This window comes from Tachypleus tridentatus, chromosome 4 (genome assembly GCF_004210375.1).
Source record: "Tachypleus tridentatus isolate NWPU-2018 chromosome 4, ASM421037v1, whole genome shotgun sequence".
NCBI lineage: Eukaryota > Metazoa > Arthropoda > Merostomata > Xiphosura > Limulidae > Tachypleus > Tachypleus tridentatus.
In genome coordinates, this window is record NC_134828.1 from 38,390,576 (window position 1) to 38,415,649 (window position 25,074).

The window sequence follows — 25,074 nt, forward strand, 5'->3', positions numbered from 1 at the left end:
AGTCATCTCCACCCACCGCCAACTCTTGGGCTACTCTTTTACCAACGAATAGTGAGATTAATCGTCACATTATAACGCCCCCACGGTTGAAAGGGCGAACATGTTTGGTGCGACCGGGATTCGAACCCGCAGCCCTCAAATTACAAGTCGAACGCCTTAACCCACCTGGCCATGCCGGGCCTAATAAAGAATGAGAACATAGTATAAGCATCTGGAATCAAGTATAAACAGTTGTTTGAACAATAATTTAATTCCACATTCTAACAAACAAAGTTAAAAACTTAATTACTATTATTTAATTTACAGTTTATACACAGATAAAAGTTTGTTGCTAGAAACAAAGCTACGCAATAGAATATCAGTGTTGGGCCCAAAGCATCGAGAGGCTACAAATAAAGTACAAAATAAATTTTAAGTATATAATACATTTATATAATTGAATTGATAAAGACCTAATTAGAGTAGCCAAACCCTTGGCTGTTGTTTTGCTAAATAGTAGATACGGACAGTGGGAATCTCGTTAATCCATTCATCTGCGTCACTAAATTGTAACGAAGACATAATCCTTAATCAAATCCAATAATTATTGTTTACTTGTTTCGAACATTTACTGAACATTTCCCATCATCACTTACGTATGTATATTCAGACATATACGGCTTAAAATAAAGGTTGTGATGGTGGAAATTTTTTCACTTACAACAATAAACAAAATTTCCGCATAAAGGAAAAAAATCCTGGTTATTATAAAAATTAAAACCGTACTAAGTTCAAACACTCGACCCTGACATATAAAAGGGCTGTTCAAAAAATACGCGGACTGACGTCATAAAACAAAATGTACTTTATTTAGAAGTTACAGGTCTGGGACCCCTTCAAGGTACTCTCCTCCCCAACGCACACACTTATCCCAACGGTGTTTCCACTTGTTGAAACAGTCCTGGTACGCTTCTTTTGTAATGTCCTCCAGCTCCTTCGTCGCATATGCCTTAATCTCGGGAATCGTCTCAAATCTTCTTCCTTTCAAGGGTCTTTTGAGTTTGGGGAACATGAAAACATCGCAAGGAGCAAGGTCAGGTGAGTATGGGGGGTGAGGAAGAACAGTGATCGAGTGTTTGGCCAAAAACGCACGAGTTCTGAGGCACAAATTTCGCAGCAACGCGGTGCATCTTCAATTTTTCGGTCAAAATCTCGTAACAAGATCCAACTGATATCACAAACTCTTCAGCAAGCTCCCTAACAGTCAGACGTCGATTTGCCCGCACCAGGGTGTTGATTTTGTCGACGTGTGGGTCGTCAGTTGACGTGGAAGGACGTCCAGGACGCTCATCATCTTCAATGAACTGTCGGCCATCCTTAATACGTTCATGCCACTTGAAACATGCCGTACGCTTCATAGCAACATCACCGTAAGCCGTGTTAAGCATAGCAAAAGTTTCAGTCGCAGATTTTCTAAGTTTAACACAAAATTTCACAGCAATTCATTCTGAAATCCGCCAAACGAAAAAAATCGCACTTCACTTAAAACCGCGTAGCTAATACAAAAATGAAGATATCTGCAATCGGGAAATGGCGTCGTAATCAGCTGATCTGTGCGAACCTAGCAACACCAAGCGGATTCCACTGGAACCAACTGGAGCCGCGCAATTCAAACAGTCCGCGTATTTTTTGAACAGACCTCGTACGTTCATTTTGAAAATTAGGTTTACAGAAACGATTTAATATATAATACATAAATATACAAGAGTTACTTTGGAAAGTTGTCACGGCTGAAGCGACAAAGAAATAACCCAAAAATGGCATATTAACACGCTGTTTCGTTTGCTACAGGGGTCAGTTATATGGCTAAACAACGTGTCTGCAGTAATTAAAAAACGGCTAAAGCTATAAATGTTTTAAAACAGTTAAGCTTTATAAATGTGAACATTATATACAGTACTACATCAAATCAGACTATTTAAAGGAATGCTAACAGCCAATAGATTTGTTTTAAACACTACTATATACTTTATGAGAAACTGACGGAGTAAATTAATACATAATTAATTTTCCTAGAACTGGTTGGTCTTGTATTTTCCTTTAAACTTTTGTTCATAACTGAAACTCATGACTAAATGTTCTAATCCTCACTGCGTGTGATACTTCTCTATCATTTTCTTCGTTTTAAAAAAGACTCAGTGTTCTTCTATTGCGAACAAGTTTAATTTTTCAAACAATATTATTTTTATTCATAATGTCAATTTTAGATAGAGATTGTGAATCATCTTTACTGAGCGTGAATCTTGAGTCATACAAATTTGGTGTACCGATTAAAATACAGCAGTTTATACAAGAATTTCAAAAATATGCTTACCACTAAAATTCTGGCAAAGTTAAGTAAAGAGATTCCAAATGCTGATGACGAAAGGTTCCTGTACGCGAGGATGGTTGTATCCCTTGTTCACAGACTCGACATTCGTCATTAGAAAATGTAAACTAACACTGCACGATATACGTCACTGTAATATGTGTTCATTGTTTACGCTGACGTTTTGCTTTCACTGTTATTTTCAGCATCGTATGTTAAGTACGGTGATAAGGAGATGTATGTTTGTTTGTTTTTTGAATTTCGCGTAAAGCTACCCTAGGGCTATCTGTGTTAGCCGTCCCTAATTCAGCAGTGTAAGACTAGAAGGAAGGCAGCTAGTCATCACCACCCACCGCCGACTCTTGGGCTACTCTTTTATAACGCATTATAACACTACTAAATTAGGGACGGCTAGAGCGATAGCCCTTCAGCCGTGGGGCCTTTATAATGTGACTGTCAATTTCACTATTCATTAGTAAAAGAGTAGCACAAGAGTTGGCGGTGGTTGATAATGACTAGCTGCCTTCCCTCTAGTCTTACACTGCTAAATTAGGGACGGCTAACACAGATAGCCCTCGTGTAGCTTTGCGCGAAATTCCAAAAGAAACAAGAACGACTATTTATATCAATACATTTACTGTGCATTAAAAATAAATATTAAAAACTATTCCCATAATGCTAAAAGTATAATTTGAAATCAAACGTTCAGACAAATAAAACAATGGAAAGGGAGCACCACAGTGAGGAATTGCAAGAATATTATTAAGTATTGAATAAAAGTAAAAAAATTAAAAACATTTATGAAAACTAATTTAAATATTTTTGTCACATATCTATTTTTGATATTACAGAATGAAAAAATGCCTCCAAATTCTTCATTGCGGAGCTGGTTGACACATGTGTCAGTCCGACCCAAGTGAAATGTGTCAAAATGCTGCAAACTGCCATTTTGCTCGAAATGAATTGCGTGTCGTCACTCCCGGGCATAGTTATCAAACAAAATTATGTATCATTATGCAACCTTATCTATCATTATACAACCGAAGGAATACATACACCTGTAAATACTGGGTAACTTAAATTATCTTAGCACAGTACTTAATATACTATAAAATCTTTCCAGAAGGAAATATTTACTCGCAAGCATGAACGTATCAATTAATTTCCGTACGTGACAACGTATTCTGATCACAAAGGTCTTAAACAACAATTTAAGCATGTTAACAATCATGATATGTCAAGGTCACCAACTTTGGCATAGAAGAATTATTGGCACCGTGTCAACTTACTCCTGTGAGAAATCATCCCTGGTTTCCCCCTGGATTTCTCGGAAATTTAGATGAAAATACAAATAACATAAATTTGAAAGACAAATAAATTAATACAACTAAAATCAATCAGGAAAGAAGGCTTTACTCTTCAAAGTAAAGACACAAACACTACAATATAACAGTGAAGTTAACACTTAAATAAGGGACGATCACTGTTTTCCTAAGTCAGTATTTGCAGCAATCCACTTTATGTAGTGTGAAACCCTAGTGTAAACTCCAGGGTAGCCTGGTTCAGCACAATTCAACCCAAATGAAACAATTCCAACTAATGTCCATCGTCTACTTTCTTTTAGCACCAGAGGTCCTCCAGAATCGCCCTAAAATGTGCAAAATTGGATAATATAGTGTCTATTAAACAACAAAGGAAATGAAAATTATAAAAGAGACTAAAAACCATTTTTATTTCGTAAAATCACGAAAACAAGAAAAATATATTAAATACGTGGTAGTGTTCAAACAGAATGTCTTTGAGAAAAGGCATTCCTGACATTAAGACAATAAATGTATTTATGTTTTGACATATGATTTACATCAGACTGAAATAAACAAAATACCCACACCGAATTTAAAATCAATTTTTCTTAAGGAGTCAAAACGACAACTAATCACTTGAAATGTTTGGTAACGTATATTACTCTATTGAAATTTGGTAGTCCTAACTTTTAAACAAAAATAGGCCTTTCGTGAGACCGGACACTTAAAAAATTTCAATACCTATGCAAGAATTACTGTGTTTTTGAATGAGTTAAGATCCTAAAATATGTTAACTATTATCTATTTGTGAGCTATTGTTATCTAAAGTTATACATATCATAACCCACGGTCCTCTCATTTTGTTCACTATTGGTCAGCGGTAAATTTACGGACTTACAATGTTCAAATCTTGGGCCTGGATCCATGCTGTGGACAGAATTGTGTGTGTTTTCTTATAGTAAAGTTACATCAGGCTATCTGCTGAGTCCACCGAAGGGAATCGAACCCTTGATTTTAGCGTTGTAAATCCGTAGACTTATACCGTTGTACAAGCGGGAGACGTGGACAGAATACAGATAGCGTATTATGTAGATTTACACCATAACTTTCTCATTTCACAAAAAGGTTAATGAGAAATGGTACAAAATATTAACGATAATGTTAAATCATGTAGATTAAATATGAGAATGAAATTTATTTTACCATAAGTTAATTTTTTAATTAAACTTACTATTCTGTTTTTAAGATTTACGAATAATGATAAGTAGCCTAATAAAACTTGTTTTTAATGGTAGTATTTCATATTTTCTTTGTGTGTGTGCGTGTTATTACTTAAGTGGCTTTACTAATCTTTGAGCTATCAGACTTCCATCTAATTCTGTCAAACAGTTCTTCCTAAACCTTTAATTATAAATTATATTAATTATTTTGATGCCTACATAAACTAACGTCTTTAACTAGTTACTATGTCATCACTCTCAGATAAGAAACGAATAGACAATGATTAAAAACACTTTTTTTATTTCATCATGCATCTTAATATATTATTAAAGTTCTATCTAGTGTCAGTATATCCGATACACTACAATAAATAAAATTACGAAAAATATATTTCAGTGGTAGTGTACAGCGTCAGGGCATTTCTGTTCCATCGTATCTTAAGCGCTCGTCAACTTTGGAGAATATTATTATAACTTATTATTTAATATTTTTATTTCAGAACAAGATATTTAATACCTGACACGCATCTTTGCCTCCTTTAGAAAGTCCAGCACAGATCTGCCTCTAGTGATACCTTGTGGATATTTGTTCGACGCCACCGACGAATAAGCACTGTTGCATTCCTTATTGGTCACAACTGGTATGGAAACTTCTTGAAGTACTGTACTTCTCGCACCTCCTAAAAACATGTTAAATATTTATATGCTTCTAAATTAACACATAGCTTTAAGTAAACCGTTTTAATACCTTGAGATTAAGGTCCATTAATTGTAATTACTTATGACGTCAGCAGATAATTATGCTTAAAATAAAGCCTTATAATTTTAAATGCACTTCGTAAACTTTAGTAAAACAATTTTTCTACAGTACTTACGGGCATTCTTTACTATAGATATTATGTGGGTATTTTTCTAGTAGTAAATCTATTAAAGTACAACAAAGACGAAAAGAAATACTGATGAAGAATGTAAGAAGCGTGAAGTTACTGTTTTTGTAAAATCAACAAGAAAACTACTACCTACTTAAAGTACGTTACAGGGTTTGAAAAATAAAGAATACAAAGATAAATTTATATTTACCACTCTTGTTTAAAATAATCTGTTATTTTTTAATTTAAATATAATAATTGTTTTTGTCGTTCAATGTTTAAAATGTTAAGTTATTAATCTAAAAATGGTTAAAATAATTTCAAGTCTTTTTTAATTATATAACAATAATAATTTAAAACATCAAAATCGAACCTACCAAAAAACGTATCTCCCCAACCTGTAACAGTAGCCTCTCTTCCTTTAAAGTCTTGACTAACAAATAAAGGCTTAGGTAAACAGACTGGTATAACCTTATCATTCAAGCTGATTGATCCTTTAACCTTCAAAACAGCAATGTCGTGATAGTTCTGGCTGGGCTTGTAACTTTCGTGTACAATAACGTCTTCCACATCATATTTTGTTCCATCGTTTAGAGTGTGACCTCCCACACGAAACGTATACACAGAAGGAGAACTGCAAACGGATGAATGTATTCAGAAGAAATAAAAATACACATTTCATTTGATAATAATAAATATCATACAATGAAATATACACAATATATGCTTCTGAGACACATTATCATACAGTACGTGAAAGGTATACTTACAAACAACAATATTAATTGCTAACAGTTTTTGTTCTTACTAAATGTACATGCCCTCTATTTTTAACTAACACTAATTCGAACTATATCACAATACAAGCTTTAAGATGCACATTCATGATTTTACAGAGTTCGTTTGTTGTTGTCGCCACTGAGTGCTATAGAGAGAGGGAAAATAGAACACAGAAGCTAAGACGTTGCAAGGATTAGAACAGACACTGGTTGCAGGCAATGCTACACCTTCTATTCTCATTTCTACCTGTTCTATATTTCCATGTCTTTCTTTTACTATCGGTTCTAATGTTGAATAAGATTAGCCTGTGAGACTGAATCGTTACAAAGATAGAACCATCATTAAAAAGGCCAACTGAATCTTTACATGACCAATTTTAACACCAATAAAATCGAAAACTGTCTATACTTAAGACATGGAAGAAGGGGTTTCTGTGTCAAAACCAGTGTAAGTTAGTTGACATACCAAGAACAGTTTACAGAGAAATGAAGAACTGGCTGTCGATTGAAAAGTGTTTGGAAAGAGGAGAAATGAAGAAACAAAAGAAAAACTGCATATATCTCTGCAGAGTCATAACTAGGAGAAAGAGGGTGGATGACTCCTTTGTTTTCTGAAGGTTTGACCCCACCTCACATGGTACCTTATAGGCCAAATATAAGTAATCCGACCAGTTTCCATCCATTCTTTGAAAAATGGTTGGCTTATGTCAAAGTTTTTTAATGGTAACATCATACATAATGGTTGTTCTTTCCACACCTACGACAGCTTTATTTTCCATGAGAAACACCTATGTTTTACAGGAGTATAACTTAAGTATACGTCTTTTTCTGAAAGTAATTCTTTTGTGTAGGGTTAACTGAGTACAATTCTTAAACTTACTTGATTCTTCTTCTGAAGTTCTGGCATTATTTTATTATCTTAATCTCATGATTTTCATTGCTATCTGTAATTGTTAAATGCACTGTTTTGAAATGTACAGTGGCTTTGAATATCTAGGAGTTTAGTAAGAAAGTGCAGAGGTTCTTGTAAGGTTATTTTGAAGATAGTAGATAACCAGCACTCGAAGGTGGAGAGAATTTTGCGAAAGTGTTTATGGAAGAGATTATTGTACGGAACTGAATAATACGGTCGTTTTGAATGACTAGAAATACAACAATAGTGGGTTGATTATTGTCAAAAGCTTTAGAATAGTTTTTGTCAGACAAACATGATGATCATGCTTATGAAATGTATTGTGAATATAATTAAGTAGTTTGTTGATTTCTAAATACAGAATCAGTTTGCTAGCGAACATTTTTTTCTGGTAGTTTTTCAAGGTAAGTGGGAGGTCAACTGGTCAACAATTTGTTAAATATTGCCAGGTTTGTACATATTTTCTAATAGTTGTAAACAGGTTGAAAGGACAGAGAAGAGTTGGGGCGTTTATTACATTATAGAAAACTACATCTTAGATAAAGAAAAATCAGTCAATAAATAAATAACTATACTATCTTAACAGAAGAATACATCCACTGTAGACTTCAAAATAGAGAATATTTGGACCAGCCCATTACCAACCAATCTATGTTCTCCTATATATCCCATTTCATATCAGAATTATTGCCTCAGAATCTCATGCCACCAAACATTTTTTTTTTAAACTGAGCTGACCAGCCAAGTGAACAGTTTAGAAAACTATACTTTACCTGGGGACTTCATACATTGAAAAAACAGAAAACTTCTGGCCAAATACCTTAAGAAATATAAAGATGCTATCCGGCTGATAAAATCTGTCACATCAGCTATTATATAGGATGGAAGAATTGTAGAATTACCAACACAGAAAATAGCTTGAAAGCAAGACGATTATACATTCAATTCAGAGAAATTTTAAAATTTTCAACACAGATTTAAAATTAAAAGTCAGTAGCCAATAGTGCTTTAAAAGTAAAAACAGAACACCATAAAATCAACGAATGAACAAAAATCCATAATGGTAAAGAATCATTTATTAGAAACCACTACCTCTATTCAATCTCGATAATCGATAAAACCAGACCTGACGAATATACACACAGTAGCATCGAAACAGTCTAAGAAGAGTATCACATCGTATATGTCTATATTAACAACTCCTAAGTCTTTCAATTATCTCTCTAGCTGATTTATTCAGAACAAAACTTAATTTAATTACTATATCTATGAGACAGTCAACCTTCAACTTATTTCTTTAAACAATCTACATTATAATTCAAACTGACTAAAATTCCGTAATAAACTTAACAGAAAACAAACGACAATTCGGATGATCTATAGAAAACTTACGTAATTCAATTTTCACTGCCATGCAAAGCATGTCGTTTATACAAGTAATAACAAATTACAATATTTTGTAGGTATATTATTTATATTTTTCACAAGCGAATATAACCGAATTTGCTATTATTTTTGGTGTTTGTTGCTAAGCTCAAAGATACTAAATGGACTATTTACGCTATGCCTGTTATAGGTATCAAAATTCGAATTTCAGCGTTATACGCAGTAAGTTTAATTGTTGATCTACTAAGTGGCTATTCTTGGTCACGTATATAACACTTGAGATGTCATACTTTGCTTTTTTAAACTAATTTTACTCATTTCTACTATACGATACTATATTTATTACAACTCTGTTTGGTTGAATGTATTATAAGCCAGGTAGTTGATGGTTTTTTTTTACCACTCTTTGGAAATAAATAAAAACCTGAATATTTTTTTCAAATGATAGTAAAATTAAGTTAAAATAATAAAATACCTAAAGAATGGGTGTTAAAAGTGAATAATACCGTTATAAATTTTTACTCAAATTCAGAATTGTAAATAAATTAAATAAGGATTATGGTTATTATATTTCATTTATTTAATATATTTTACACCATAACATTCGTTAGTAAAGGTAATAAACAAACTACACAGAGTAATACTATACCTATCGTATCCCATTAGGCCTAATATCGTACAAAAGGCCTCGTCGGCATTGGATGTGGCAGATATAAATTGTTTGATATAATGCATATTCTCCTTTTTCTCCACTCATACGTTTTTACAATATCTACACGTAATAAGAGTGGTATGTAAATAAATTACATATACATATGTCTATTGTAACCAATATTGTCATGTCATTACTTACACAGGTTTGTTTGATATCTTAAAACAATGAGCAGCGCTGATGACATATTTAGATGAAATAATAGCTCCACCACAAAGAAATCGTTCAGAAAGCCCAAACTTTTGCGAGATTCCAACCTATAACGAGGTAAAAATAAAAACAAAATTGTAATTTGTTTCAAGAAAATTACACTTTACAGTAGTTATTAGGTCTTTTTAAAGGTAAACCTACAGTTGTAACAAGTATAAAATTAAATACACTGTAAAGAATAATGATCAAAGAATAACGGAAAACGAAATACATATCTATTGTAACGTACGTATAACACAAACACTCTTTATTGTCAACACGAATTCTACGTGGATCAAATCCTTAAGTGTACAGTTAAGTGAATAGAGAATATCACAGCTGTTTCAACAATATTACAGAGCGTTACGGTTGTTCAGTATTGTTAAGGATTGAATGAAATGGTACAAGCGCAAAAAAATCAGCTAAATAATATTGTAACCTAACTTGCTATTGGACAGTCTTACAGGTTTAGAAAAATGATTCTTGAAGGGTTTTTTTTTTTAGTGTCACTTGTTAATTGCGTGTTAATTGCGTTAATCATAATTGCGTGTCACGACTGTATTTCTTAAAGTTAACACATATGAATACATAAAATATATGAATACAATTTTAGTTTACAATATAAACTATTACAGTATTCTGAATATGCTTAATAAATTTTTTAAGCATCAAATATATGCTGAACCGAATTTGTTAAGCTGCGACTCTGCTTATAAGTATTTTTTTTTTTTTTTACATGGAGACACTGCTCCTCACTAGCGTTAAATAGGATCTGTAAGTAATTTGAATTAACAATTAAGTCCACTTGCCTCGAAATGAATTCTAATATCCTTCATGTCTGGGGTAAATTTATATTTTTCGCACGTGTCTGCAGGCATTTCATCGTAGATCCTTTCGAGCAGTGTTCATAACAAGGCCACTTAAACTTATAAAGTACATTTCATGAATTCATCTGTGGTGATATTGTAGCGTTAAAATAATTCTGAGGCATCCTGGGCTTAAAATGCATTTTAACTGTATGTTAAAATAAGCTCTATGAGGAAGAATGTGCATGTTTTAGCGTTGTTAGCTGCGAGACTTATTTCAGAGTTAACATAGGGATTTTTCACACGTAAGACTGGCTTATCAGTTCAAGACAAATATGTAACAATTGAGCATTTGGAAACTCCTTACGTTGATGGTTTTTATGAAGCTTTATTACATAAAAATACATGTAGTCATAATATTTGGATATACTGTATAATAAATACACATACGGAAAACATATCACTTCAAAATAAAATTACTTCATGAGAGGTTGACTAGAAGTATAAAATTACTACACTTAACAATAGTGTAAGTTATTATAGTAATTGACAAATACATTTTTTAAACAAAGTTTAAGCAGCAGATACATTTTTTTTGAACTCGTAAATACTGTATACGAAATTATATTTATAAAAGCGTTACCATCCATGGCCAAGAATAAGGAACCGAATGAACTCCACCAACTACTTCCGGTCTGTTTTCAGAATCTTCCTCTGAGAATGCCATGTCTCTCACAACTACTTCCGGTCTGTTTTCAGAATCTTCCTCTGAGAATGCCATGTCTTTCAAAAGAGCTCGTTTTTCTCTTGATAGCTGAATTTCTGTACGCATGCCACAGCCTGAAGTAAAATACAACACTGTTTAGTAGCATCTTACAATAAAATATATTGGAACATTTATAATAATAACATTTGTTATACCAAGAACAAAATGGTTAGGACAATTAAGATACTGTGCTTTATATCCTCTTAAACTCCGTTATAAATGTATATGCCACCCTTAGCTTTATACCTTTATGTGTGTATGTGCCACTACAACTGTTTTGACACCCTCTTCTGTACATTTAGATGTTTATAATTTATCTTTATGTTAAGTTATGCCGTTTAAATCATGATAACATTCTAATTACTTAAGTACAATGAAGTTTATTGTTGTTGCATTTTTAATAAAAGCAGAAATTTGTTTTTAAGATGTGAATCATCAAATTGTAATCATAACTTATTCCTGTAAGACCAACTGTTTCAAATATAGGTTCCTGACTTGTTGACCAATTTTCTTAAAAATATATGTATGGATAATGAGAATACAGTTAAAGGCAGCTCCTAGCCTCGGTGTATAAATTAAAGTTTTATCAAAATTTTATGTAAATAATTAATTTTGACGTGGAATCTGTTTACTAATATTCGACCTGATGGTGCTAATATGGAATCTAAGTTTGCATTGTGGCAAATTTATTGGAGTTTTTACGAAGTACTGAAATAGTTCTTGTTATATTAACCTAATGAATTTGTAAAGGCAAAACGTTTATTTAAAAAATATATATATTATTATCTCGAAAGTAAAAGTTGTTTTTTTCTAAGTTTATTATTAATCACAGTGGTTAAAGAATTTAATCTACTTGATAATAGAAGGCATGTTGATGACAAACCTACTGTTTTCCGATTAGAGGGCCACGTTGACTTGTCTTTACAATATTTAAACTGTAAATATCCACCCAAAGTTCACTATTAATTTTAGCAAGTTTGCAATTTATGAAATACTTTTGTGCATAGTCGATAAGTTAATTTCGAAATTTGGTTTGTGGTACGCAAACTTTATGGTAGTTTTGTAGTACATTTAGTTATGTTTAATAACCGTGCTTACTTGACTGTTAGTAAACATTAAAAACAGTAAACGGAACAAACTGTCAGAAGTCTTGATATTGGTTCGACACATTCGTGTGCCCTCTTCAGTTCAATGTTTTGAACACACGATGTATCAAAATTAGTTTCTCCAACATTAAGATTTCTGACAGTGTGTTCCGTTTACTGTTTTTTCTTCACTAATTGCTGCACAAAATATTATGTTATGATTAAATTTAATCAATAATTCTAATATTCATTATGAAATTATCTTTATACTCTTTAAAACACAATGATTTTTATAGAACTTTGATAGTAATATCAATGAAATTATAAATATAACAACTAAAGTCTTGGGGTTCATGTACAAAAAAAAAAGGTAGAAATGGCATTACAATATTTACAAAATAATCGAAATATGCAAAACACAAGTTAGCTTCAGTATCAAACACCTTTTATGTGCATTTAAGCAGATGCTCGATTTTTCATTTCAAAAATGTAATATCTAAAAGTAACGAACCGTTTGTTACATACAAATTTACGCTCGGCCTGGGCAGGTGGGTTAAGGCGTTCAACTCGTAATCTGAGGGTCGCGGGTTCGAATCCCGGTCGCACCAAACATGTTCGCCCTTTCAGCCGTGAAGGCGTTATAATGTGACGATCAATCCATTATTCGTTGGTAAAAGAGTAGCCCAAGAATTGGCGGTGGGTGGTGATGACTAATTGCCTTCCCTCTAGTCTTACACTGCTAAATTAGGGACGGCTAGCACAGATAGCCCTCGAGTAGCTTCGTGCGAAATTCCAAAACAAACATACAAATTTTACGGTTTATATATGTGCGGAGAAATACGTAACCTCTTATACTAAGGTGTTCTCAGTCCGTATAAAAAAATCCTTGGAAAGTTTAGGATTGTTCACGTATCCCACGAAATATCTGGAACGTAATATACATATTATCAATGTGGGTCAAGCTGTTGATGAGAAACGTTAAAATTGGGGACACATTATGCTATTATCATAGTAATATTCTCTTCTCACAGTATTACTAAATATAAGTGGAAGAAATATTCATGTTAAAAAACTTTAGAAACAAAAAGATCGTAAATTACGAACTTGTACCAAGCCTATAACGTTTAATGTATTAGTTTTGCCAGTTGCGTTTATATACCAAGTAATAATTTGTATGAAATAACTTGCACAAGAAATATAAAATATTTAACTGCGAAAGTAAGAATTGAAATCAATGCAGAAATCCCCTTTAAAAGAAACTTTTAACAAATCTGAAAATATTTAAAAATAAGTTTTAAAGTAAATCTTCAGTTGAATTTTTCTTTACTAACAAAATGGTTGTTCATTGAGATATCTTAGAATGATTCGTGAGTACATAGATTAAACCGAAATATTTAATTTTTCCTTCTGCTGCAAACAAGTTCTCGATCAAAACAATCACGCGATTTCATTCTCTTAACATAAAGTTAAATCGACTAAAAATAATTTCTACAAATTCATCTTCCTCACAAAATTAAACAAACCACTTTAATAAGAGTTAGACTAATTCTGATAAATTCCCTCACCTGGAACAGTAAGATCTGGAACTTTATCTGATGTGATAGGCTCCGTAGTACTTTCAAACGGTACGACATCAGGGCAGCAAACAACTGGGTTTAAACCATTCCATTTACAAATTTTAGGATATTCTTTGTATATGTTGGATAATACTGCAGGACAGTCAGAAAGACTTTTACAGTGTCCTTTCTCATTCTTGGGTGTTGTACACAAATCATCAGCAGAGTTATCCTCATTTTCTGGAAAGGAGATACCACTTCTAAGGTACGTCAAGACAGATCTATCCAAGATGTGCTTTTCTGAAGGTACAGAAAAAATATCCTCATTTTTTTAAACAAATAACGTAATATTTATACAATCAACTATATACATATATATATCGATGTTAAGTTAAACCTATATTTATAATGTACATAACTTGTACTGTTAAATCTGTATTGTGAAATCCCAGCCTATTCACTAAAGTTGAAGTAGATTCTCGAGTGTAAGAATCAACAATATACGAGTAAGTAGACACTAGTAAATATAATTGTTTGTAGGCTGAAATTTCTAGAAACTCTCCTCTCGCCTATAAAGGTAACCAACGCGCGCCAAGAGACAGTATATGTTATTGGTTTGGTATAGTTGGTATGCTGTAAACCTCGGAAATTATAATTAATGTTTATTAATAGGAAACTTTCAATATTGGGCCAGGAGCATTTATAAATTTCGAAAACTGCCAACCATTTAACTTCGGAGGATTCACATTGAACATTAGTAATTTTACGAAAACGTTATATTACTTTCGCGGTAAAACACATGACGTGTAATCAGCGAAAACTAGGTAGCTGCCTGTTAAGTAACTTTTACCTACATCGACTCAGAATTTATTTGTTCATCATAAACCCTCGATGAAACAGCAAGGAAGTTCCAGACTCTTGTTTATAAGTAAGTATGTAAAACTCTCATACATAAATCATTGTAATCACTGTTATTGTAAATTGTGTTAGTCTTTTCATTAAAAATATATTTATATTAAAAAGAAACTGTGTATATCAATTTTGTTGGCAAGTCATAAAGTGAACACAAACATTTATTTAATTTGTTAAATTACAATTTAACTCAGTTTTAGACTATTTGGAATTGTAATACGTAACATAATACACATGATATTTTTATTTATAAAGTCCGTTTTTGAAGCAATTTTGAAGCAAAACTTTTATAACTGTCTGTTAAACTCCAACGAATCTTGCGAGTTTACTTAATTTTCATTAGAAACTGACAAACCGACCTTGGAGGTGATCATATGAAGAAATGTTATTTCATATTGTAAAAATTATACGTAATCAAATTTAAAACTTACAGTTCGTTATTGTTTAATATTTCTACAATGTTTGTCAGTATTCATTAATTCTTCTTTTCCTTTTTCTTACGTTTTGCTACAAACCAGCCTCAGTCCATGTGTAATAATACGTTTGTATGCTCAGGAAGAAGAAGTACTTATAACGCTCTAGTTTTACCAACAACAACCATTTCACTTCAAGTAAAGAAACTGCCAACAAAACTTCATTAAATAAATTAAACGAAACGGTATCAGTCTTACAAAACGATCACCTGATCACAAACTTTAATAGAATAGTCCAACTATCAACAATTAGAGTAACTGCAGTCTAGTCAGGGTTACTAGTTCATACTTTCATTATACCATCTTTATAACTATATTTCAAAAGAAATTATTTTCATAGTTTAATTCACAACACCTACACAAATATCAGTTTGTTTATTTGTTTACATGTTGTGTTACAATTCGTCCAGAAACACTTATCAATTTTGTGATGAACAACATGCAAGTTATCTGTACCCCTCGAAGTTTTCCTCTTACAATAAACACGTTAGTGTCTCAAGGTACTACTGTTATAACATATTTTAGTTTAACATCGTTGAGAAACTAATATACTTTTCAAACTGATTATTCACAAATTGAACTAGGACTTATTTTTCAGCGATTACTAACTTCCTTCGTTACTTCCGATGTGTACAAAGCTACACTGGATCAGCTACACTATAGTTCTTCTCTATCTTCCAATCCAATAAACCGTACCAAGGTTATGAAGAATGGTAGACTCGATTTTCTTAACGTATCAAGATGTGACACATCAGCGTAACAGTTTTTATTTAATATCACTAATAGTGCCAAATAAAGGCCCATTTTAAAATACAAGCACTTTCACCTTTGCCCTTTCTACGAGTGTAAATAAATGTTGCTTGAACTAGTAATGACAAATTTGTAACAATAAACAAGTATTATGCTTTACCTATATTGCTTTCTCCTGGACTTAACCTCACGGGTCTATTTGGATTTTCTAGACTCAATACTGTCCATATTAGGGGTGTAAATAAACACAGACAAAAATGGTTCTTCATAGTGCTATTTAAATAATAGTATTCTGAAAACGAAAATTAAAAGGTTAAACAAGTTTAAAAGAATAAAACAATCTCAAATATCAAAACACACACAAAAATATTTAAATGTTGTTAGTAACAGCATATCTATATTTTGTGTAAGTATGAATACCCAATCAAACTTCAAAAGATGACCTTATAAAGGAAAATTAATTATACATCTGCCTTATTTATAATTCGCCCTTCATTTAAAATGCTTACATGATTATTTTTACTGGACACCAACATAGTGCCAATAAAGAAAGGTGTGATTAGTTTTACCATCCCTATTAAGAAGTAATATCACATGAACTACTAATCAACAGTTCATGGTTCATAAGATGGGCGTTGCCTACCATTAAGCTTTATTTCTCTAGCAGTGCAACCAGTTATTGTTGTTATTAGCTTAACAAATTATCACGGCAACATCACCGTTGAATGAATCCATAGTGGTTTATATCATATTTCACTAAACGATTTGTAAATTTTCTTTTGTAAGATTGTATAAAATCTATCCCACTGCAAAAAACAACAACAAAGAAACTGGGGGTGGAGCAAAGAGGACTACAATTTCCAGAACAACTTTTACTATCTGCTTTAAATACAAAAGTAACATAAGCAAGTCATTTTATTTATCTATTTTCTTACCAAAATAGGGGCCTCGCAAATCTTATAACTGACCTACTTTAAAACCATTGAAAAACCATGTTTGGTCCTGGTGTCTTATCTACTTTTAATCGCTTAATCTTTCTACTTACAAAATTTTCAAAGCTATATAGCGAGGCCAATTCGAGTATTTCCAATGGAATTCTCAATGTCAAGAATATTACTACTACCTTCTCTTGTAAAAAAAAATAGAAAAAAATATGTAAAACTCAAGCATATAATAGTCTTTATCTCAAGACGGCTGGTATGTGTATTAATACTTTTATTAAAATAAAGAAAGTAGAAAACAACGTTTTGACCTTCTTAGGTCATCTTCAGGTTAACAAAGAGAGCTTGCAACCGAGTACGTCTTAGGGACAAGAGTGTAAAGAGGTACGGGATTGTAGGAGGCGTTGCAGTTTTTGTTAGGTTATTAATTAATACAGGTATAAAGATGTTCCTTTTTATTGGTTTGAGTTGTTGTGCAAGTAGGTTCCTTTGATTTTGTGTTGGTTTATGTTTGTTTCCCTACTTAGTATTTGAGTGTTTTTTTATGTTGTGTTTATTTGATTTGCAATGTTTAAAACCATGTAAAGGATTTGTGTGTGTGTGTGTTCTTTGAATCTGGTTTCCTTTTCTCTCCTTGTTTCTCCAATATAGAAATCATGGCAGTTGTTGCTTTGTATTTTATAAATAATGTTAGTGTTGTGTTTGTCAGTGTAGTTTTATATAGTATGGACTTAAGTTTTGTACCTAATTTTTGAACAAATTTTGTGCTTACTGGAATGTTTTGTTTTATTATAAGATTTTTCCAATTTTTTATTTTTTCGTTGATATCGGGAATATATAATATGCAGCAGTGTAAAGTGTTGTAGTTTGTTGTATCTTGGGATTTATTGTTGTTTGTTTCTTGTTGGTTTAGATGTGTGTGTATAATTTTATCAACGGTTTTCGGAGGAAATTTATAAGGCTTGCGAATTGGTTGCTGGGGATGTGTATCAATGGGTTGGGGTCTTGGATATAAAATTCTAAAGTTGTCTTGCAGACTTCGGTAGTTGGAAAGTATCAAACTTGGCCATTGATGCTTCACAATTTAATTGATAAAAAATAGATTTAAAGTTAACAGTTTTTTAAAAGGAGCCGGATGATGTAACATATTTAGAAAATGCCCACGCTACGTATTTACCAAGATTGTAGTTCAATGATTCATATATCGGCATCATGGGCCGTGGTGGACAATCGGATTTGTGAGGTTTGGAAGTGCTGTTTAGTTGTAATGTGCGTGAGACGGTCCAGCATAGGTAAGAATAAAGGTTTTCCGAGAGTGTGTTGGTTTTTCATACGTAGTAGTATTATGTTTAATTGGTTCTCCTGTGTTTTTGTTAGATTTGTGTGTATTAGTTTAAATTTGTTAGTATCTGATAAAAGGTTACTCATTTTTTAGATATACTCATTTGTATTCATTGTATCTATAGCTTGCCTTTATCAGCATTTAGAATTTTAATGTTTTCTTCTTTTAGGTTGTTCATAAAATTAATATCTTTTCGTGTGAGTTTATTTTAGTTTTCCTTCCTGTGAAATTATGTTGATGGTTTTGCGTAAAAATTCTTTGAAAACGTTGTTTAAGATACTGTTTTGAGGTGTTTCGGAGGAAATATATATTTTTCGTTCTACCTGGAAAGTTAGGTCGTTAGTTGTCGAAGTTGTTTTCTTTATGCTGATTGTTTTCTGTTGTTTTGTTGGTATTTTCAGTTTGTGTGGAATGGATCACCAGTCTTCTATTTCGACGGATGGAATATTTCTAGGTATTATTGTGAAGCTGAGTTTTTTTTTATTGAGCAGATTTATCTCTTCATTCCCTAACTGTCAGTCTGATCTGTTAATTACGAGGTTGGTTGATGGTTCGTCGTGTTAGCGTGTTTCTGCTGTTGGCACCATAGTTTATCTAGTTTTATGTTATGGCAGATCTTATTTTCCTTACTATTGTTTTAAGAACGACAAGAAAAAGTCCATACTATGTAAAAACTACATTGACAAACACAACACCAGCATTATTCATAAAATACAATGCAACAACTGCCACGACATCTATAAAGGAGAAACAAGCACAGAAATGGAAACCAGATCCAAAGAACAAAAAACCAAAAAAACCCTTCACTCGTGTTTGAACACTGCAAATCAAATAAGCATAACATAACCATAGAAAACGCCCATATACTAAGTAGGTAAATAAACATAAACAAACGCAAAATCAAAGAAGCCCTACTTATACAATAACTCAGACTATAACTGACAAAGGAACACTTTTACACCTGTACTAATTAATAAGCTAAAATATACTGCAACGCCCCTACAATCCCGTACTCGTTTACACTCTCGTCCCTAAGACACATACTCAGCAACAGTTAGTTGCAAACTCCCTTTGTTAACCTGAAGATGACCTCAGAAGGTCGAAACGTTGTTCTCTGCTTTATTTTAACAATTTTTAATACTCATACCAGCCGTCTTGAGACACATTTTTACTTCAAGTGGGTCTCGTCATCTCGCATATAATAATCTTCAACAAAAGCCATGTCGTCAGCATCCTTAAAAAAAGTATTTATCCTATTCTTCTTACCATACTTTTAAAAACCCTTATCTTTAGTTTTAGCCTTCACAGCCGCTTATTTCTCAGAGACCCTTTTAAATTTTTCTAATTTCGTTTTAAACTATATCTTTACCTTTCTTATCATTCTGCTAATCTCCCAACTTCACTGTCAATCTTAACGTCCAGAACGTATATGAGCTCTCAATAAGCCAAACAGGTTCAATATTTGCTGGTTTCCGTTTCCAGAAATATCTTTTTATTTTAGAAACTTCCGAATTCTGTCCCACGACACTTTCAAACGTATTAGCCTAATACTCTAACAGTAACTTTGAATTCATGGCCTCAAAATTAAGAGGAACTAAGATTTATTTTATTTTCAACTCACCATAGAACAAAACATTAAGTCTAATTATGGAATGGCTACTATTATCCGAATTTTCCTTGACTTCAATTTTTTCAAACCATATTATCATAAATGTTTGTTTGTTTGTTTTGAATTTTCGTGCAAAGCTACTCGAAGACTATCTGTGCTAGCCATCTCTAATTTAGCAGTATAAGACAAGAGGGAAGGTTGCTAGTCATCACCGCTCACCGCCATCTCTTGGGCTACTCTTTTACCAACAAATATTGGGACTGACTGTCACATTATAACACCCCCACGGCTGAAAGCATGAACATGAGGACAGTATGGAGTCATTTAGTGAAGGAAAGAGATTTCTTGAGGCGATTCAGGGTAATTTTCTATCTCTTGTCGTCAGAAAAGCAATCAAAATCGGCTCAAAGGGCGAGCATGTTTGGTGTGATGGGGATTCGATCCCGCAACCGTCAGATTACGAGTCGAGTGCGTTAACCACCTGCCCATACCGAGCCATCATCAATGAATAACAATAAATCTAAACTGGCATCTCTTTGATTGCTTTTCTGACCACGAGATAGAGAAAATCACTCTGAATCACCTCAAAAAATCTCTTTCCTTTACTGAATTACTCCATACAATCCTCATGTTTGCCCTTTCAGCCATGGGGGCGTTATAATGTGACGCTCAGTCCCACTATTCATTGGTAAAAGAATAGTCCAATAGTTGATGATGGGTGCTGATGACTAGATGCTTTCCCTCTAGTCTTAAATTGTTAAATTACGGAAGATTAGCGCAGATAAGCCTGGTGTAGCTTTGCTCGAAATTCTAAAACAAACTGTATAATCTTAGTGTATAAAATTAAAGTATCTCATAATTGATCAGTTAGTATTATTAATAATATCGATCTTATTATACAATATCCCACAGTAGTCATCTCTCAGATGAGTTGACCTACAACAATTCTAATATAAAATATTCTACTCTCCAAATCCCTGATTGTAGTCCTACAGATTCAACATCGTGGCCACTATTTTTATATCGTCAGTCCTAACAGGTTACATTTCATCTCTTATATAAAGGCTACTCATCCTTTCTTTCTAAACGTCAATTACTACTTTAAAACCTAGAAAATAAGTGATAATATCAATACTCTCCATACCTGATCCAGCTCAGGTAATGTTAATTATATCACATTAGTCCATTTTAATTAAGAGCTCTGAACTCGTCTATTTTTTTCGTGATAATTTTAAGATTAAAATAATAGTAACTAAAATTATTCGTTATCTTCAAAGGCATACTTAACTTTAAAAGTTAAGTTCTAAAAGTAAACATTATATTTTCAATCCCCTCTAGCTATCTTATCAAAATGTTTATTCCCAGTATCCCAAATTCCTTTACTATTAAGTTTAACTTAAACTGTCTTCCGACCTCCAAACTTATCACATAATCCGCTTATGTTGAGAGCTTCTCAACATAAATTCGCCTTCACTCTGAAAATTACCCCACAGTTCCAGCCAGTCAACCTGTTTCTTCAACTTTAAGCATATTCTGAATTTTTTCTTTGTAATGGTAACAATTACCTGAAACACTGTTATGAACTATTATCACTAATAAATATACTTTATGAAACATATTATTTATGGATTTCAACCGTTTAGAAAAAGCAGTTCGAATGTGATTCATGCAATTACTACCGCGAGCAATTAATACTCAATACATTACGAGTTATACAATAAATGAATACGCAACGCTATCAATCGCTTATACCACTAATATGTAAACGTGTACTTACAATTCCTATCATAGACACCTCTTACCCCATATATATTGGGTGGCCCGTAAGTCCCTACCCATCCATATGTTATTATGTTATATTCAATTACGCATGATGAGTTGAAGGCAGCGGTTACCGCGGCGTTTGGAACAATAACCCCTGCTATGCTGAGGAAAATGTCTCACAGAACATGGCGTCGCATAATATGCAGCGAGAATGAGGGACAGCACACAGATACACTGGATACATAAGATATATGGATGGGTAGGGACTCACGGGCCACCCTGTATATCATAAATAAAGTTACTGTTATTTCAATAATTACTAGACAATCGCAAACTTACTACATTCAGCTAAACAACAATTATAAATAACTTATCACACACATATATATTCACATTGCATGACCCGCTTCATAGCAGTGCTCTAACCTAAAGATATGCCAGATTTAAATTTTGAAAACATATCTCTGGATGTTATATGTCTCAAGTGTTTTACGCTTTATATGCTTCTCTTAAACCTACTTTATCCATCTTGGTTTGTTCTTGTTCTTATTATCATAATTACATACTATTTCATTAAAAAGACTTTATTTTGAGGTGTTTCTAGAAGCTTTTGTTTAGTATATTTTTGTCATTTTAAGTCATTTTAACAGTCATTGTAACAGCTCTCGGAAATATACCAACCTTTTCACATTCCAAATAACCGTGAAAACCCGGAGTAACTTGCGTGTGCTTTTGAAAACCTCTGGTGTGTTCAACGATCCGCAATACGCGTTATCTGCAAAATCATTATTTAACGATCTCACTATTCGAATATCCTTCTTCTGAAAGTACTGCATAATATACCTGCAGTTATAAGACTAACATGGCGTCATTTCACTTTCAAAATTATAGGAATTTATTAAATTTAAGGCTTTTTATGAATAACAATATAAAACATATTTCTCAGTAAAACATACCTTACCGTTACCGAAGAATAAATTTTATGATAAACTTACCAATTACTTTGACCATCAAGGAGGAAACAGAGAAAATTATTTGTCATGCTTTACTAACGCTCAAACACAACTGATCACGTGGTAACTTCCTGGAAGGAAACACAAGATGTAACCAAATTTTCGTGATAAGTGAAAAATAACTACCCACGTGTATCTCCAGTTAAAATCAATGGAAAATTATGTTAAGTACGAAAATAATTAACAAAACATATATACTAACGATGATTAGCATGAATAAAGGCTTACTGGGGAAAATAACATAATTTCTATTTCACAGACTATCTTGTCAGTATTAGCCACGTGACAACTTTTTTGCCAACCTTACTTCGAAAAAACCTTTCCATGCCCCGTGCTTCAAACAACAGAACGTGAGTCAACTAAAGTACTAGCCTTGACCACCAGGATACGAACTGTTAAACACATCTTTTTAAAATAATCTCGCTTTGTGAGCTCCTTCAAAAATGGATAATCCTTTGTGTAGCTTTTTGCTTAATTCTAAACAAGTTCTTCAAAAATGATTTTGTTAAAATATAAAAAATTATGAATGTTATAAGGATACAACGCATGACAAATGTTATAAAGATACGACAAATGATAAATGTTATAAGGATACAACGAATGACGTATGTTACTAGCAAACAACAAATGGTAAATGTTATAAGGATATGAAAAATGTTACTAGGATAAAAAGATAACGATAATGGTTTATTAGTGTGCTCTTGTGGTGTGCAAGTATACGTAATTGCTGTTTGCCATTGGTTGAATCATGGAAGTGTTAGGAATTGTTTTAGATTTAATGTGTTTTTTTTTAATAATTAAAACACGATTAGATTGCAGTGTTATTTAAGATATCAATAAATACCTTATCCGTTTCTCCTGAACCCATATTTTTTCACATTTCTTATTAAGCACGAACATACAAAATAGGCTATCTGCACTATGCCCACCATCAGTTCCAAGGAAGTGAAAAGGGCGCGCCATCTCCCTTTCGTAATTTAATTTAACGACCTCACTCTCTTAAAGAGCGCCTCTTATAAAAATAAAGAATTTCAATAAAATATTTTATTTCCTGCCTCTCCTTGCCACATGCAAATAATTTATAATATTATATTTAAGTTTGATGTATCACCAGGCTGCATTGATAAAAATGATGCATATTTAAATTATATGGCGACCATCCAGCTGATCGCACCAATCTTTCCAAAATCCTAGATCCGCTACTGGTATCGAACCCTATTTCTTAGTGTTATAGGCCATTAAGCTTACTAATGATTATCAAGGGGCTGATATTAAAGGAAAATTACAGTTAGCAATGATGGTTCTTGACGCTAAATTAGTGATATCTACTCTCTGGAACTTTTACATCTGGGGTCTAGTACTTTTTATAAATCGCCCAAAGAACTTTTTTGTCTTTAATTATATGATACCAACTTTACATTTTTATTAGTTTACTTTAACTTACAAGTTCACTTTTTAGTTTCATTAATACATTTTGTTGTTCTGCAGCTTCGTTCTTCAGTAACTGTGCAAATGAAAGTATTTTAAAATGGGTTAGAAGGAGGAATTTAGTGTATTCGCTATGCATAATTCAGAAGATAAAAACAGTTGAGCCCATTAAGTAAGTACGGCAAGTGTAGCTGTATGTTTAGTGTTTTATTAATGTATATATAAGTTGATAAATTGTTTGTATTTGTTTCCATCGGTAAAAGTGTATATTTGCTCCTGAAATTAATTGTTGTATTCTAGCTTCGTTTGTTTTGTTTTCAGAGTACAGCCATATTGATCTGGAGGAGTGTATTCTAATACTTTAATATATATTATGCCCTTTGAATACCTTTGTGGAAAACTAAAGCATATAAAATTGGAAAGTATCAAATAAAGACTTTTTCACCAGTTAATAGAAAAATATTAAAGATGTGCATTCTCAATTTTGTTTTGAGTTATTTTGAAAATTATATTTTTGAAATTATTGGCTGCTACTACTATCATAAAAATTCACTATGATAATTACGCATTTAAATTATATTGAAAAAATGTAGAAATAACAAATATAAATTAAAAAAAAATTGTAACTCGTTAATTTCTGTAAGAATATAAAGCTTTTGATTTATGTCCTAATTATTTGCATTTTAATGTGTCCAACATGAACCTAAAATTTAGTGACAATACTATGTCGTACAGAAAAAAATTAAACAAGAAGTTCAAAATAAGGAAAGAAAATGTTATTTCTGATCAAGTATGCAACCAGATTATACTTGTACGATCACACAGTAGTATTTTGTAAAGTCTGATAAAAGCATATGTACCGATTAGGTCTACTGTATCTAAGATAAGAGCACAGAGTTAGTTAGTTAGT

General features: G+C 32.6%; 1 protein-coding gene across 4 annotated transcripts; it reads right to left on the reverse strand.

Annotated features, from left to right (window-relative positions):
• Positions 1–3,743: 3,743 nt before the first annotated feature.
• On the reverse strand, positions 3,744–23,081 carry LOC143248878 (clotting factor B-like). 4 transcript variants are annotated; one of them, XM_076497755.1, is made up of 9 exons: positions 22,965–23,081; positions 22,719–22,807; positions 16,228–16,359; positions 13,942–14,232; positions 11,169–11,365; positions 9,672–9,787; positions 6,118–6,374; positions 5,389–5,551; positions 3,744–3,995 (listed from the first exon to the last, which is right to left on the reverse strand). In XM_076497755.1, exons 2-9 carry the CDS (start codon positions 22,732–22,734, stop codon positions 3,968–3,970), a joined length of 1,200 nt encoding a protein of 399 aa, XP_076353870.1. In that variant the 5' UTR covers positions 22,735–22,807; positions 22,965–23,081; the 3' UTR covers positions 3,744–3,967. The 4 variants fall into 4 exon arrangements, with proteins under 4 accessions (XP_076353870.1, XP_076353872.1, XP_076353873.1 ...); XM_076497757.1 differs by having other exon boundaries at positions 23,044–23,072; XM_076497758.1 differs by lacking the exon at positions 22,965–23,081 and adding an exon at positions 22,939–22,957.
• Positions 23,082–25,074: the final 1,993 nt, after the last annotated feature.